The sequence below is a fragment of the Barbus barbus genome (assembly GCF_936440315.1).
Source record: "Barbus barbus genome assembly, chromosome: 23".
Lineage (NCBI taxonomy): Eukaryota > Metazoa > Chordata > Actinopteri > Cypriniformes > Cyprinidae > Barbus > Barbus barbus.
Genome location: NC_136751.1, coordinates 28,534,890 through 28,549,369, shown reverse-complemented (window position 1 = coordinate 28,549,369; position 14,480 = coordinate 28,534,890). Strand labels below are relative to the sequence as shown.

The 14,480-nt window shown below is 34.0% G+C and overlaps 1 protein-coding gene across 2 annotated transcripts in view; it reads right to left on the bottom strand.

Annotated features, from left to right (window-relative positions):
• Positions 1-3,932: 3,932 nt before the first annotated feature.
• LOC306843322 (serine/threonine-protein kinase PAK 1-like) overlaps positions 3,933-14,480 on the bottom strand; it is a 50,244-nt gene continuing 39,696 nt past the window's right edge. For both annotated transcript variants that reach the window (XM_079374730.1, XM_079374731.1), the window contains exons 8-15: positions 12,779-12,842; positions 12,643-12,691; positions 11,582-11,694; positions 10,449-10,566; positions 8,260-8,359; positions 7,759-7,955; positions 6,111-6,248; positions 3,933-4,972 (exon numbers count right to left, since the gene is read on the bottom strand). In XM_079374730.1, the coding sequence (XP_079230856.1) occupies positions 4,886-4,972; positions 6,111-6,248; positions 7,759-7,955; positions 8,260-8,359; positions 10,449-10,566; positions 11,582-11,694; positions 12,643-12,691; positions 12,779-12,842 (866 nt within the window). In that variant the 3' untranslated portion in view covers positions 3,933-4,885. The remainder of the gene's footprint in view (positions 4,973-6,110; positions 6,249-7,758; positions 7,956-8,259; positions 8,360-10,448; positions 10,567-11,581; positions 11,695-12,642; positions 12,692-12,778; positions 12,843-14,480) is intronic.

Sequence of the window (14,480 nt, the reverse complement as noted above, 5' to 3'; positions counted from 1 at the left end):
TATATTTTTGTAAGTCACCCCACTGGCTTTTGGATTATTGCAGAATATACGCTCTGTGACCAGCAAAAGTTCATGATTTTCACGTTTTGTTCATTAAGAGGATTCTCACAATTAATGAACTCTAATAAATGATTTTTGAAGCCTAAATACAATCACTAGAAGTAAAAAAAAAAAAAAAGTAAAATGTTGGCTATAATTAAATATCACTACCATAAAGCTTCCATTAAACTCTTTAAATTAAAATAAAATGAAATGAAATTATACTACGGATCATTTGGACTCTTTATAAATACACATTAAATCAAATCAAATTAAATGATTTGTTTCATAAAAAATTATATATTATACAAAATAAATATATTTTAAATAAAATAAAATTATTATAAAATATAAAGACATTTAAAATTTATTTAACATAATATAAACATAGTATAGTATGAAATATAATGTAAATATTGAGGACAAACAACGCTTTCTGATCGTTTGTCAGAAGTGAAACCATTTCCGAGCACTATTTTGCACTAGTAAGGGACTTATACAGACTGACTGATTTATTCATATATTTGTTCATGTCCACACACCGTAAAATCTCAACAAATGCTCTGAGCACTTCTTCTTTCCAAGAGGACTGATCAGTTCTGATACGGCCTCCATTTCCATTCTGCACTCGTTTAGACGGAAGGTCATTTTCATACCTCACCTGTATAATCGTCATCCTCATTTATGGGAAGGCGATAAATTGCAGCAATCCTTTAACAAACACACATTGAGTTCCGCTTTATTTTAAGGTGTCCTTGTTACAGTGTAATTATACATTTAAGTACTGAGTAATATTAATTAACTACAAGCACTTACAATATTAGGGTTTGGTTTAGGGTTACTTGCATGTAATTATGCATAGTTATTGTAATAGTAAGTACATGTAATATTGTGTAACAAGGACACTTTAAAATAAGGGGTTACCCCACAATGCTTATCTGCATGAACATCATGAGCTCACAAACACACTGAACATGGAGTCAGTGAAACTGGAGATCATATACTGACAATCTGAGAGCCATGTTTGATTTGTTAATCCACCGCAACAGTTCAGAGTTATAGCTTTATTTCTTAAACCAGATGCCCTAGAAATAAATTCATAAGCATCCCTGTTTCTCAAACTGTGGAGCATGGCACTAATAATCTAATATCATCACTGTTATAGGTTGGATTCCCATGAAAATGATCAAATGTGTGCTTTGGATGCAATGTAAATGCATCTGCTGTATGCATTTTTCAAACAAATGAAATTTGTTTCATGATTTTGTCAGCGTCCATTTTTTGCATCTCTTTACAGTTTACCATTGTTTTGCTGCTCTGAGGTTTGTCCCATATTCACCAGAATTGACTGAAATCATCAAGAGCCAGAGATAGACAGACAGACAGATATTCAGAATGACAGACAGATAGCAATATAGACAGCTAGATAAACTCTATCTCTCCTCTTCTGTTTGTATATTTTTCAGGAATATAATAACGCATCTCCTTCTGAAAGTACAGCATCCAAATATCAGGAAAACATTGTGTTGCTGCGACCCAGTTTCACTCTGCCCCATATTTATTACACACACACACACACACACACACACACACACACACACTCTGCTTCACTGTCAAACCTGTCGTCACAGCGACCTTGAGCCTCTGGTGAAGGTGTCGTGTGAAATTCAGCGCCGCTAGAAAACAGTGTCTCATCTTCTGACTACACCTACACCCCCCCCCCCCCCCACACACACACACACCCACACACTCCCACACACACACTTTCTATAATTTAGTAATATATACAATAATGTCAGGAATGCAATGCATTAACCATTGTATATGGTATGTATCGTGAATACATATTTTGCAGCTAGTTTGACTGCCTATGTCATCCTCTCCGAGTATATAATGTAGTTTCTCTGAGTCATTAAGAGTTAAGAATGAACAACTCAGTTCTTCAAATTGTGGAAGAATATTTGCGTTGTAGTGGTGTACTTGGGACAGATGAGAAGAAAGGGTTTCTCATCTTCTATTTGATTCAGGTCACAGTGTTTGCATAACCGCGGTTCTCTCAGTATCCAGGATTTTTGTCTTCCTTTATTTCTAAATCGTGGTCGATAATGTGAAAGAACTTGTCTCTCTTTTGTTTCATTGATAAGCAATTTCTGGCTCTGTTTAGGGTGGAATAACACTGGAGTTTGGTTTGGAGGTTTGTTTTTTTAATTGTTCATCATAATTATACTTTAGCTTTCTCTCTCTCTCTCTAACACACACACACACACACACACACACCCCCCCACACACACACACACCCACACACACACACACACACACAGAGAGAGAGAGAGCTACAGGCCACAGCTGAGGTCAGAGAAAGAGCTGGGTTTTATTTTGTCATTTCAGTCTGAAACACACACACCAATATAAATCAATATAGATGAATTCAAATGGTGTCGTTCACAATTTTCCTGACCTCTCACTTGACAGCTGTGTCGCATTAATGCCACTTTGCTACAGTTTTATGTTGTAGTTTCAGTTACTGCTTACACATGCAGGCTACATCGGTATTTTTGGAAGTAGTACCATGGTGTTTAGACACCATGACAGTAATACTTTCGGTTAACATCTAACAACTCTCTTTCTCACGAAATAATCCGGAAAGGTGCGTTTCCGCGTTGCCATGGCGACCAGGTCCTGCAGTACCGGCGCGAGTTTAGGCCGCGCGCTGCCATTTGCATGCAGATTGTCCAGATGGTACCTTGTCGTCATGGCGACGGCACACAGCATCCCAGCATCCCTGCATCCCTCAGATCAGCGACATCATCCCAAACACACCTGACAGCGTTAGCAATCACGCACACACACTTGTTCTTCTGTGACTGACATATAATTTAATTTATAATTTATTTACTTATACATTTATCATTTTAATTTACTTGTAATTTTTTTCTATTTCTATTATTATTTTTTTTATATTACGTTCATGGAATACTTTTAAATGATTTTATAGTGAGGTCACAGCGCCACCTAGTGACAAACTGCCACATGCTGCAGGCTTATTCACTATATACAGTTTATTTTGTAAAAAAAAAATTAAATTATACATTTAATTTGCATTTAACCTTATAAATTTAAACCTTATATATTTATACTTTTATAAATTCATTAATCAGAGTGCAGGACCAGTTGAATGAACTAGTGAAAGCAAAAATTTGTGTATATATACGCTACAATTTTACATTTTTTTACCTTTAAAATAAATCTAATTTTATATTCATTAAAATCATATTGCATCTTTTCCATTTTTATTTAATATGCATCAAATTAAAGTTAAATTCCAAAAATATTTTCATCACTGTACTTTTGTATTTGAAACTACTTATATTAGGTTATAATATATTAGGCGAGGTCAAATTTCCTCATTATGTCCAGAGTATTATTATCACATTAGAATATTTGTATTTAAATTATATTACCATGTTAGCACTCCAACGTTCCACCTGCGGGACATTTTGCATCAAGATAAATTTGACAGGAATGTTAAGGTGTAAATAATTAAATTATATAAAATATTAATATCTTAACTTATACCTATAACTGCAACCTACTACCTATAAAGAAATAAATCAATAAATAAGGTCCAGAGTGCAGTCCTACTGTAATCTCAAAAATATATATGGATATCGATCTAATATTTTTTTCCTATTTCTGGATGGTACTCTAAATATTGATTTAAAAAAAAAATAAAATAAAAAAAAATGAAAAACACATAAAAAGGTGCTTTTGTGTTTTAACTCTTGGAATTCAATTAAATATGTTAAACAAGAGATGAAAAGGTAATAATAAAGTTATTAAACACAAAGGTCAACAACACGGCAGTTACAAAAGATCACCTGGACACCGTAATTAACTCTGAAGTTTATTCGTCCCATTTCAGTTAAGAATTTCAATTCATCAAAAGGCCTTATAAAGAGTTTATGGCTCGCAGAAACTCACTGATCGCTTACAGGAAAGATTCTCTTCTAAACAAATCCCATCAGTCCACTGAAAGAATCAAAATGGCATCAGATTGCATCTTGGTGTGTTGTGTCGTCTTCGTTACGTCCTACTGTTCACGTCACAGTTTAAGGCCAAGGGGTACGTGAACGTAATATCAGAAAATTTTAATTCCATTAATGTTTGTGGCAACAAAACATCGTAACGCACTGACGCTTCGTTGGGTTTCCGCCGTGTGGAGGGATTATGGGACAGAACGGACCTCAGGCGGTCGTTTCTTAATCTGAAATGCAGTCTCTTCATGCACAGGCATCCTTCATAGTACCTAAATCAATAGTCTGTTGCAAATCATGTTTCAATATCAAAAAAACATATCGGACGAGATCTTTCTGTCGATCGCAGTACAAACGTGTCATCATTTCACAATCTCAGCTAATCTATGACCCAGTGAACACACACACACACGCTCTCTCACACACAAAAACTTTAAAAAACGTTGTAAAATGAACAAAAACCCCAACAAATACATCCATGAAAACATCAGTCATGTTCCCATGATTCCAACACAAAAGCAAACGACAAAAAAAGCAACAGAAAAACTGACAGTGAGACCCAGAGAGAGTCAGCCAGGGGGAAATCCCCCATAATGCTTTGGGCCTGACGCGCCGTGGCCATTTGTTTCCAGTGATTTGTTTCAGAGCCTTTTCGGGGGCCACAGCGTGAGCGCAGATGCCCCTCGGACCCTAAAACAGCAGCACTAGAGGGCGAGGGGCAGCACGAGAGAGAGAGAGAGAGAGGGGGGGGGCTCTGGGGGTCGGGGCGGAGGACAGGTGGGGCCAGGGGTCATCCCGTTGTCCTGGAGGGGCTAGCGGTTGTTTTTGGCCGCCTCTTTAGCTGCGATGATCAGCGGTGTGAGGCTGGACAGAGGCTTAGCCACTTTTAGGAACTGATGCTGCCGGGAGAAAGAGAGAGAGAGACGTCACTTCTGCTCACCGAAGCTGCATTTATTGCATCAAAAATACAGTAAAATCTGTAAAATTATGAAAAAACTAACAATTGTTTTTCTTTTTTACTTTAATATATTGTAACAATTTATTTGTGATGCAGAGCTGAATTTTCAGCATCATTACTCCAGTCTTCAGTGTCACATGACATCATTCTAATATGCTGATTTACTGCTCAAGAAACATTTCTGGTAACGATCAATGATGAAAACAGCTTTATATTTTTGTGGAAACAATGATACGTTTTTTAAGGATTCTTTGATAATTAGAAAGTTTAAAAAGAACAACAATTATTTTAATTTTTTATTTCAAACAGAAATCTTTTGTAACATGTCTTTACTGTCACTTTTGATCAATTTAATGCATCCTTACGGCTCATTTCTTTCGTTCTTTCATTATAAACCTGCTTTAATGTAATGCATTAGTAAGCGCTTAATTACTGTAATTTAAGGAAGCAAAGTAAGGATCACTCTTAATTTTTCTATAATTCTATTCCAGTTACTTCTGATGTAATTGCATTAAATACTGTACAATTCTATGTAAAGCGACAGTAAATTTCACATCAAAATTTCATTTTAAAATGTTTTTTTTTTTATCTAACCTTCCTAAATAATAAATAGTATTTAATAAAGTAAATAATAAAAATTAAAAATTTTCCTAATTGACGAATAAACATTGTTTACGTAATTTTTACATTGTAATAATTTAACAGTAAAATAAGTTACTTGAAATACACTTAAATCTTTTCATGCAAAATCAATTAATCCATTTGCCACTCAAGTCTATTAATTTGGTAGTATGTTTTTTTTTCATTTTTATTTTTTAATGAACTGATAAATTATTGTTTACTTTTCATGCATCACTCAAAGTCACTTTTTACTGATATATATTTATCTAATCCAGGTTTATCATTGTTAACTAATACTAGAACCATGAAAAACAAATTGGTACTTGAAACAAACTGTTCTAAGCTGGTTCCCAAGGCAACATCTTTCATTTGAATTTAGTTTAAACTAAATACTAAAATTAAAACTGAAATGAAATTAAATTTTTATCTAATAAGTCTAGAAGGAAACACACACACACCTGTAAGAGCTCCTTGGCAGAGCCTCTCTTCTCCACGTCCATCTCCAGACAGCGGTTTAAGAAATCCCGAAACACAGACGAGAGTTTCTCTGGGTTCTGCAGCTCCGGCGTTCCGTTGGTGGCGATGAGATACAGAGCCTGGACAACAGCAGGGGTTAAAGGTCACACAGAAATCATCAACATTAACTACAGCATCAGTTCCTTTATACTACATCATAATCCAATGTAAATCTAGGCCTATATAAAACCATCCAGAGGTTTCTAAAAAATTAACAGACAAACTGCTCATTGTTGCCACTATATCTGACTACTGCTTCAGTTTTGTTTGCCACAAATTAACCTCATGTCTGCCCACAAATAGTTTTAGCAAGCATATTAAGATAAAAGCCTTTAGAGCTGATGTGAGTGGAAATAAATGTTGTATTCGTTTGCATCCATTGACATCAGGAGAGCATCTGAAGTCACTCCAAGCACACGAGACCTATTTAAAATAATTCAGTGATCTAAAACAAAGGATGGATCTCATCATCATAATCTTGAGATCACTAGTGTATGTGATCCAGGGCTTATGCAACAGCCTCAAAAGTTCAATAACTGTAAACAAACTTGTGACATCCCTTTATCTACATAATATTAGACATTTATTTATTTGTTTGTATCGACTCAGTATTAGATATTTATTTTATCTCTATTTGTATTTATTTTTCAGATATAATTTTGTATGTAATATTATTAAACAATTAATTCAGATAAAGAACAGATACGTTATTTTAATATTATATACATTTAGATTGCTTTATTCCACTTAAAATTAGATCTTTTTTTTATAAATCATTTTGTATGTAAAAAGCTAAATTTTATTAAACAATTCAGATCAGGAACAGATATGTTATTGAAATATTATAAACATTTATATTCTCTTTAAAATACAATAAAGAAAATACAAAAAAAAAAATAGTCCATAAGTATATTTCAGCACTGACAGATTTTGAGATTATTTTTCTAGATTTTGCAACTCTTTATTTATTAGTCTTGGACTGAAGGGGTTTCTAAATTGCATATTTATTAAAAACATTTTTGTTACATATTATTGTTTTAAAACTTGTATTGTCTTAACACCTTATATGAAAGGCTGATCGCTTCCATGCCATTCCTCACTGATGCTGGGGTTTGTGCTAAAGGAGCCCCGACCAAGTATTGAGTGCATAAATGAACATTTTAAAGAACTTGAACTTTTCCGTTTTGCAAATCCTTTTTTTGATTGATCTTAGGAAATATTCTTATATTTTGAGATACTGGATTTTTGACTTTCATGAGCTGTAAGCTCTAATCACCAAAATTGAAACAAATTTTTTTTAAATGTTTTACTTTACATGTAATGAATCTAGAATATATGAAAGTTTCACTTTTTGAAATGTTACCAAAAAAAAAAAAAAAAAAAAAAAAAAAACCTTTTTCACAATATTCAAATTTTTTGAGATGCACCTGTACACACACACACACACCAAAAAACTAGAATATTGTGAAAAAGTTTTTTTTTTTTTTTTTTTGTTAGTTTATTTTTTTTTATATTATATTATGATCATCAAGTACCATGATATTACCAAGTAACAGGAACTGAGTGTGGCTTAGAAGTCTTTATTCTCACCCTCAGAGGGTTTTCGTTGAGGTATGGCGGCTCGCCCTCGATCATCTCGATAGCCATGATGCCCAGGGACCAGATGTCCACTTTGGGCCCGTAGGCCTTGCGGGTCACCACCTCCGGGGCCATCCAGTATGGCGTCCCAACCATGGTGCTCCGCTTGCTCTGTTCAGGAGTGATCTGAGCGCAGAAGCCGAAATCAGCTGAAAAACAGACAGAGAGAGAGATGGTTAGACCGGCTGCTGTTAAATAAACTGGAAGCATAGCGGCAGATGCATAATCTGGACTCTCACTCCCTCTACTGATGAAAAACATAAAACCACTGAGAAGCCTTTGCACAAATGAAAACATCATAGTCACGCTTACTTTAAATCATTGTCAAAGCCAGGGATAAGAAATGCAATAATTTAAGCAGCAGTTGAGGCCAAGATTTACATATACAATTTAAAACCCAGAACAGCCCTAAATGTTTTGCAGCCTGAAACAAAAATTAGAAGACAAACTCACTGAGTTTGACCGAGCCGTCCATCCCCAGCAGAATGTTGTCGCTCTTGATGTCTCTGTGAATGACCTGACTGGAGTGCAGAAACTCCAGCGCTTGGAGACACTGCATGGAGAAGAGCAACAGAGTTAATAAAGCAATGAAAGCATGCATGTTTCAGCAGGGCCGGGTTCAGGGGGGTGGCCCAGGGGCTAGAGTCACTGCCCCTCCTCGGGTATAATATGTAATAATGTAATAATAATGTGCTCTGTGTTTTCCTGCCTGCTACATCGCCTTATATAAGACCTTATAAAAGTGCTAACAACTTCTACAAAATATCCACGTTCTTAGAATTAGAATATCTAATCAAATTATTTAATCCAATTAGATGTAATATAATTAACAACAAATCTGTTGTTGGTACTTTGTAGACAAAAAAACAAACAAACAAAAAAAAGAAAAAAGAGCGAAGGGAGGCTGCTAAAGGCAGTTCAACATTGCTAACATGGATCCAAAGCTCCAGCAAGCTAGCAGCTAAATCAAAGCATATTTTGCAGTTTTTCACTTTAATTCTTGTAATTAACTATATTTCCCATTATAATCACTGGTCTTAGTCGATACTAGTAATCTATAACACATCATATTTATAATATTTTACAAACCCAAATTTAATAGTAGACCTATAAATAGTTAAAAAAAGGTAATAAATGTTCTAAATGAGTTGTTTATTAGTATATAATAGAGATTTATGCTGTATAATATTAAATGTCTAATACTTCCATTGAAGATGAGACATCATCTTAATCTATTATTAATTTATCTTAATTGCAAATCATAAAAGTCAAGATATTTCAGGACATAGTACCAAATAAAAAAGGGTTTGCTGTGAAAGGAACAGGTAAATATGAAAATGTTCAACTGTAAATATTTTCTGTTATTATCAGCAATGTGTTCATATATCTATCAAAACACCTACAATAAAGTCTGAAATTACTACAGAGTGCATGTCTTCTTTTAATTGTATATTGGTAACAACTGGATATTTTGTATTAACAAGCCCCTTTTTCTGGTTTGGGCCCCTGCCCCTGAAAATGCATGTGTCCTGTGTTTGAGTGACAAGAGGCTCGTGAGTGTTTCAAAGCGACACAAGAGCAGAACGCAGTGAGCCGCCTAGCTTCACTGCACAACGCATTGCAAACAAGCTTCGTTTGAACATTCTATTAAGTGCTTTCTATTTCTATTTTAAGTTCTTTCTATTTAGCTGTCATTTATTTTTATTTCAGTTTTAGTACTTCATCTTAAAATTACTATATAGCATTATTTATATACTAGTATAGTATTTACTGATATTTTTAAATGGCTTTGATTTTTATATTTTCAGTTTTTATTTTAATTTTAGTATTTTATGTTTCTCATTTTTATTACATATTTCTATTTAGCTGTAACTTATTTTTATTTCAGTTTTAGTCATTTCATTTTAGTAAACAATTGTATTACTTAATCTTACTATATAGTATAATTTACATACTATTATTTATTCATATTTTCAATAAGTCATTTTGGTTTAAGTTTCAGCATTTTGTGTGTTTCTGTCATTTTTGTTTATTTGTAGATATTTCTATTTTTCTATAATTTATTTAGAATTTTCTTTTAGTTTTAGTAGTGTTTATTATTTATATTATAGTATATATATATTCAAATTCTGAATTAGCTTTTACTTTTATATTTTCAGTTTTAATTTCAGTTTAAGATATATTACCAAGTTATGTATATGTAACTAACATATGCACTAACATATATATATATATATATATATATATATATATATGTGTTAAGTTTTTTTTTTCTACATTTTTGCTGTCACACCATAAGATGCAGTCCAATATTTATTTGTCACCTACCTACAGTATCTCACAGAAGTGGGTACACCCCTCACATTTTTGTAAATATTTTATTATATCTCTTCATGCGACAACACTGAAGAAATGTCACTTTGCTACAATGTAGAGTAGTGAGTGTACAGCTTGTATAACAGCTAATTTACACTGTTATACAAGCTGTACACTCACTACTTTACATTGTAGCAAAGTGCCATTCACTTCCAAAATCATTCCAGATCATTCACTTGTGAGGTTCTGTTTCACTTAGGAGACTGTTTTAGTAAGCAGCTAGACAGCACGGCAGCACAGCAGGTTTGGAAGAGTTGCATACTCACTTCCCGACAGACGGCGGCGATCTGCGCTTCATCCATACATGTCTCCGTCACCACGTCTGTCAGGGAGCCTCCGGCCAGATACTCCATCACCACCCACAGCTCGTCCCCCACCAGGTAACTACGGCAACAAGAGCGCATAGTCAACACACGCCACATCGCTGAGTGATGCAGCAGCATCGCCATGACAACAGAATCACTGGACGCTCCTGCTTTTATAAGTGCAGAAACACATCGGAGCCGAACAAGAAAACGCCTGAGATGTCACCACAACAGCGCTTGGTGGAATGATCTCCTCATCACGCAATTTTTTTTTTATTACAGATTCATATTCATCTAATTTTCGTTATCTTTAGAAACTAAATTGTTTTAGATCACAAGATAACTTGTTTTTAAAGAAAATATATTTTAAATTATTAATTATTTTTATTCATTATCATTTTAAATGTATTCCTTTTCTTGACTTATGCATAGTCAAACAGATTTTGGAAAGTTTGCAAAGTTTGTGCTTAAAACAAGAAAAAAAAAGGTTAAATACATGAAAAATTAAATAAAATATTAGTTTAAAATAAAATATAAAGTTAAAGAATAAAAGCAAATAAAAATATTATAAAAGTCTAAAAAAATACATATAAAAACTATGAAACAACAGAAGCTAAAAAAATTAAATAAAATAACTAAAAAAATATAACAAAACAAAAGCAAGATAAAAAGAAAATATACATTTAAAAAATTTTTTTTTTTTTTAAATGTAATGTAAAAGAAAATAGCAAAAGAGGAATATGTAACTAATGTAAATGAAAAGAAAAAGTGAATAAAAAATAAATTATCAAATAATAAACAGAGATATATATATATATATATATATATATATATATATATATTTTTTTTTTTTTTTTTTTTTTTGCATAATTAAAAAATAAGAAAATATAACTTAAAAAAATACATATTAAAAAAAAAAGAAAAATAAAGCAAAATGAAAGTATTCTCTCCGAGAAGAAAAAAAACCCACATCTCTTTTTATTTTAAAAATTAAATATATTTTTATGTATATAAAAATAATTAAAATGAAATATTTTTTACAGGAAAATAAGACTAAATACTGATTAGGAAAAAGCTTAATCTAATGAACTGACCTGTCCAGGTAATTGACGATGTTGGGGTTCTTGTTTTCCCTCATGACTAAGATCTCGTTGATGATCAGCTCTTTCTTGGGCTGCTGCTGTAGGTTCATCTGTTTGATGGCCACCTGAGAGACCAACCATCAGAATAAAAGCTTTCAGACTCACTCGACAATGAATCAGAGTTTCTGGCTCCATTAACATGAGTGAAGATTGGCTTTTTGAGATTAGCTGTGTGTGTGTGTGTGTGTGTGCAGGTTCAGCTCTGAGGAATGTCATCAGATCAATATCACATGCCGTTTCCCTCCTGCATCCCCTGATTCACTGCCATCGATCAGGAGAATGTCGAAGTCTCCATCGAAGGCACGTTAATGACGACGAGAGGTGAAGAGCATGTGGATGCTGAAAAGACCGTCAATATCTCCAGTTCTCCAAATGGACACAAAATGCTGCCAAATGGCATATTTGCCATTCATGTTTCAGAAAATATGCAAAATATAACAGCTAAATTAATAAAGAGGGTGTTTGGGCGGTAAAAGGACATTGCTACGCAGTTGCTAGGGTGTCCAAAACAGTTGCTAGGTGATGTCTTACTGGATAAAAGAATAACTGAACTGCCTTACAATGGTGCATGCAAGTTTGAAAATTATATAATGCGTCACATAATATATAATGCTATATATAAATGTTTGTAGTAGTAAATAATTGAATGCTTTTTTCTTAATTGCATTTGGAACTAAACTTGAAGTCAAATTCAATTGAAGTCTAAAACTATTCTCTTTATTTTACACAATAAAAATTGATGGAATCATTAGCCAACTCGTCAATAATAATAATAGTGATGGTTGCCTTATTAGTGGTGCTTGGTAAGTATTCATTTTAAGCATTATATTTGTTGCATACACATGATTTAACACATGCAATAATATGTCATGCAGGTGCTGAATGTTGCTTTACCATCCATGAAGAAATGTTATAGTGTCATAGTGCACACTCTTCCTGAAGAAAGCACTCGTCTAGGTGACGTATGTGTGAGAACCATTGAGAAACGTTACCGGCTGGCACCAGAGTCTCACCTCTTGTCCTGTGGCGATGTCTATGGCTGTGTAGACCGTTCCAGATGCACTGATGAGGGAAGAAAATGAAGATGAGGATTGTTTAAAGATTTTTTGGGGATTTGGCATAAATAAAGACATCCATCAATAATCTCACCCCTGGCCAATCTTCTCAAATCGCGTGTACTTCTTCTTCGGGTCGCCCACGCTGACTATACTTCCTGTGGAGTGAAGGTCACACGTTATTTTAAGAGGTAAGAAACACTACAAAAAAATGAAAACTTAGACGCAGGCAGACAAAAAGGCAGCTGTTTAAAAGACAAAAAAGAAGAATGAAAATGTAGTGTTTCAGGGTTTGTGGAAGAGCTGCACAACTAATCGAATTTATAATCTGATATGACCTTGTGCAACGGAGGTGTTGAACTAAATATAAAAGCTCAAAGATTAAGCAGACTGCCTTAAACAATGGTATATGCAACATTTTTAAAATTTACATAACATGTAACATAAATGAATAAATAAATATTATTATACTGTAAAAAAAACTTTGAGAATGAAAATAGAATTTTCAAGTCTTTCTACATCAAAAATGTCAAATTTAATTAAATGTGTTACTTGCTATTTCTTTGCAATTTATTGTAAAAAATGTACTAGCAATTATAGAGTAAACTATTTTTTATACACGTTTTTTTCAGTGCGGTAATAGAAAGTAATTTTATACTGTTTATTTTATTGCAATGAGTAATTAAAAAGTCGATATAAAGTTTATAATAAAAATATATTTAAGCAAATATATCTTAAATTAATTTTGATCTTTTATTTGATCAAAGTAGCTGGGTTCCAGATGTGTATGAAATATACATTAGCTCTGCTCAACTCCGTCACACTGCCAGTGGTCTCTGTTGCTTCACAACAGGCATCGCTTGCTAGTTCTTTTCAAATGCTTTGTTCTTTTAGTCTATTATTATGCCTTTTGTTAAATATATATCATGTTGCGGTTTGAAATGGATGCAAATGCTTGTCAAAATAAATGTAATACAATCTCCAGCTGCTTGGTTTGGCAAAAATTATGAGGATAAACTGAATCTTTGCTCTCACAGAGGTCACATATAAGAAGAGAGATGCTCCGCTACAAGACTCGATCGTCTCAGTTACTCAAACACTCATGAACCGAGACCAGACTTCAGCCCCACACATGCAAACGATCGTTTCCAATCAAAACAAGTTGAGCGATGAGAGAGAGAGAAGGGGGGAGGAAAAGGACTCTAAACCTTTAGGAAAAGACAGATTTAAAGGCAGTGAGGTGACGGAGGCTGGGAAAACACAGAAAGGAAGAAGGCCGGGGTCTTAAATTTAGGGAAAGACAGAAACGTCTGCATTTTGACGTGTAACCCAGCAACTATTGATGAACGGACGTTTTAAATGGAGGATGACAAATCTTTGGCCGAGAGGGGCCTGAGGTGACAGAGACACACTGGATGACTGCAGCAGCATCCCGTTCTTACCAGCTGAGGGCGATCTGAGCACGTCTGGAGCGCATGGGGTTTTTAATAAGATACAGGTTCTTAGAAAGTCATGCATCTCTACAGCAGCTCAAACTAAATGACTGCTAAACAATAACAATGCATGTAAAATAAAACAATGACAGCAAAATAATGCAACACAAAAAATAAGCATTGCAAGAGATACAAGCAGGTTTGAGTTTCTCCATAAAATAAACATACATATTTGATATGTCAGGAATAATGTGCAGTCAACCGGTCATTAACATAAAATAAACCTTGACGGGTGATCTGGGGTTTATTTAGCAATAATGTCTTGCTGACTGCGCATTATCCTGCTTATTACAGGGCTACTAA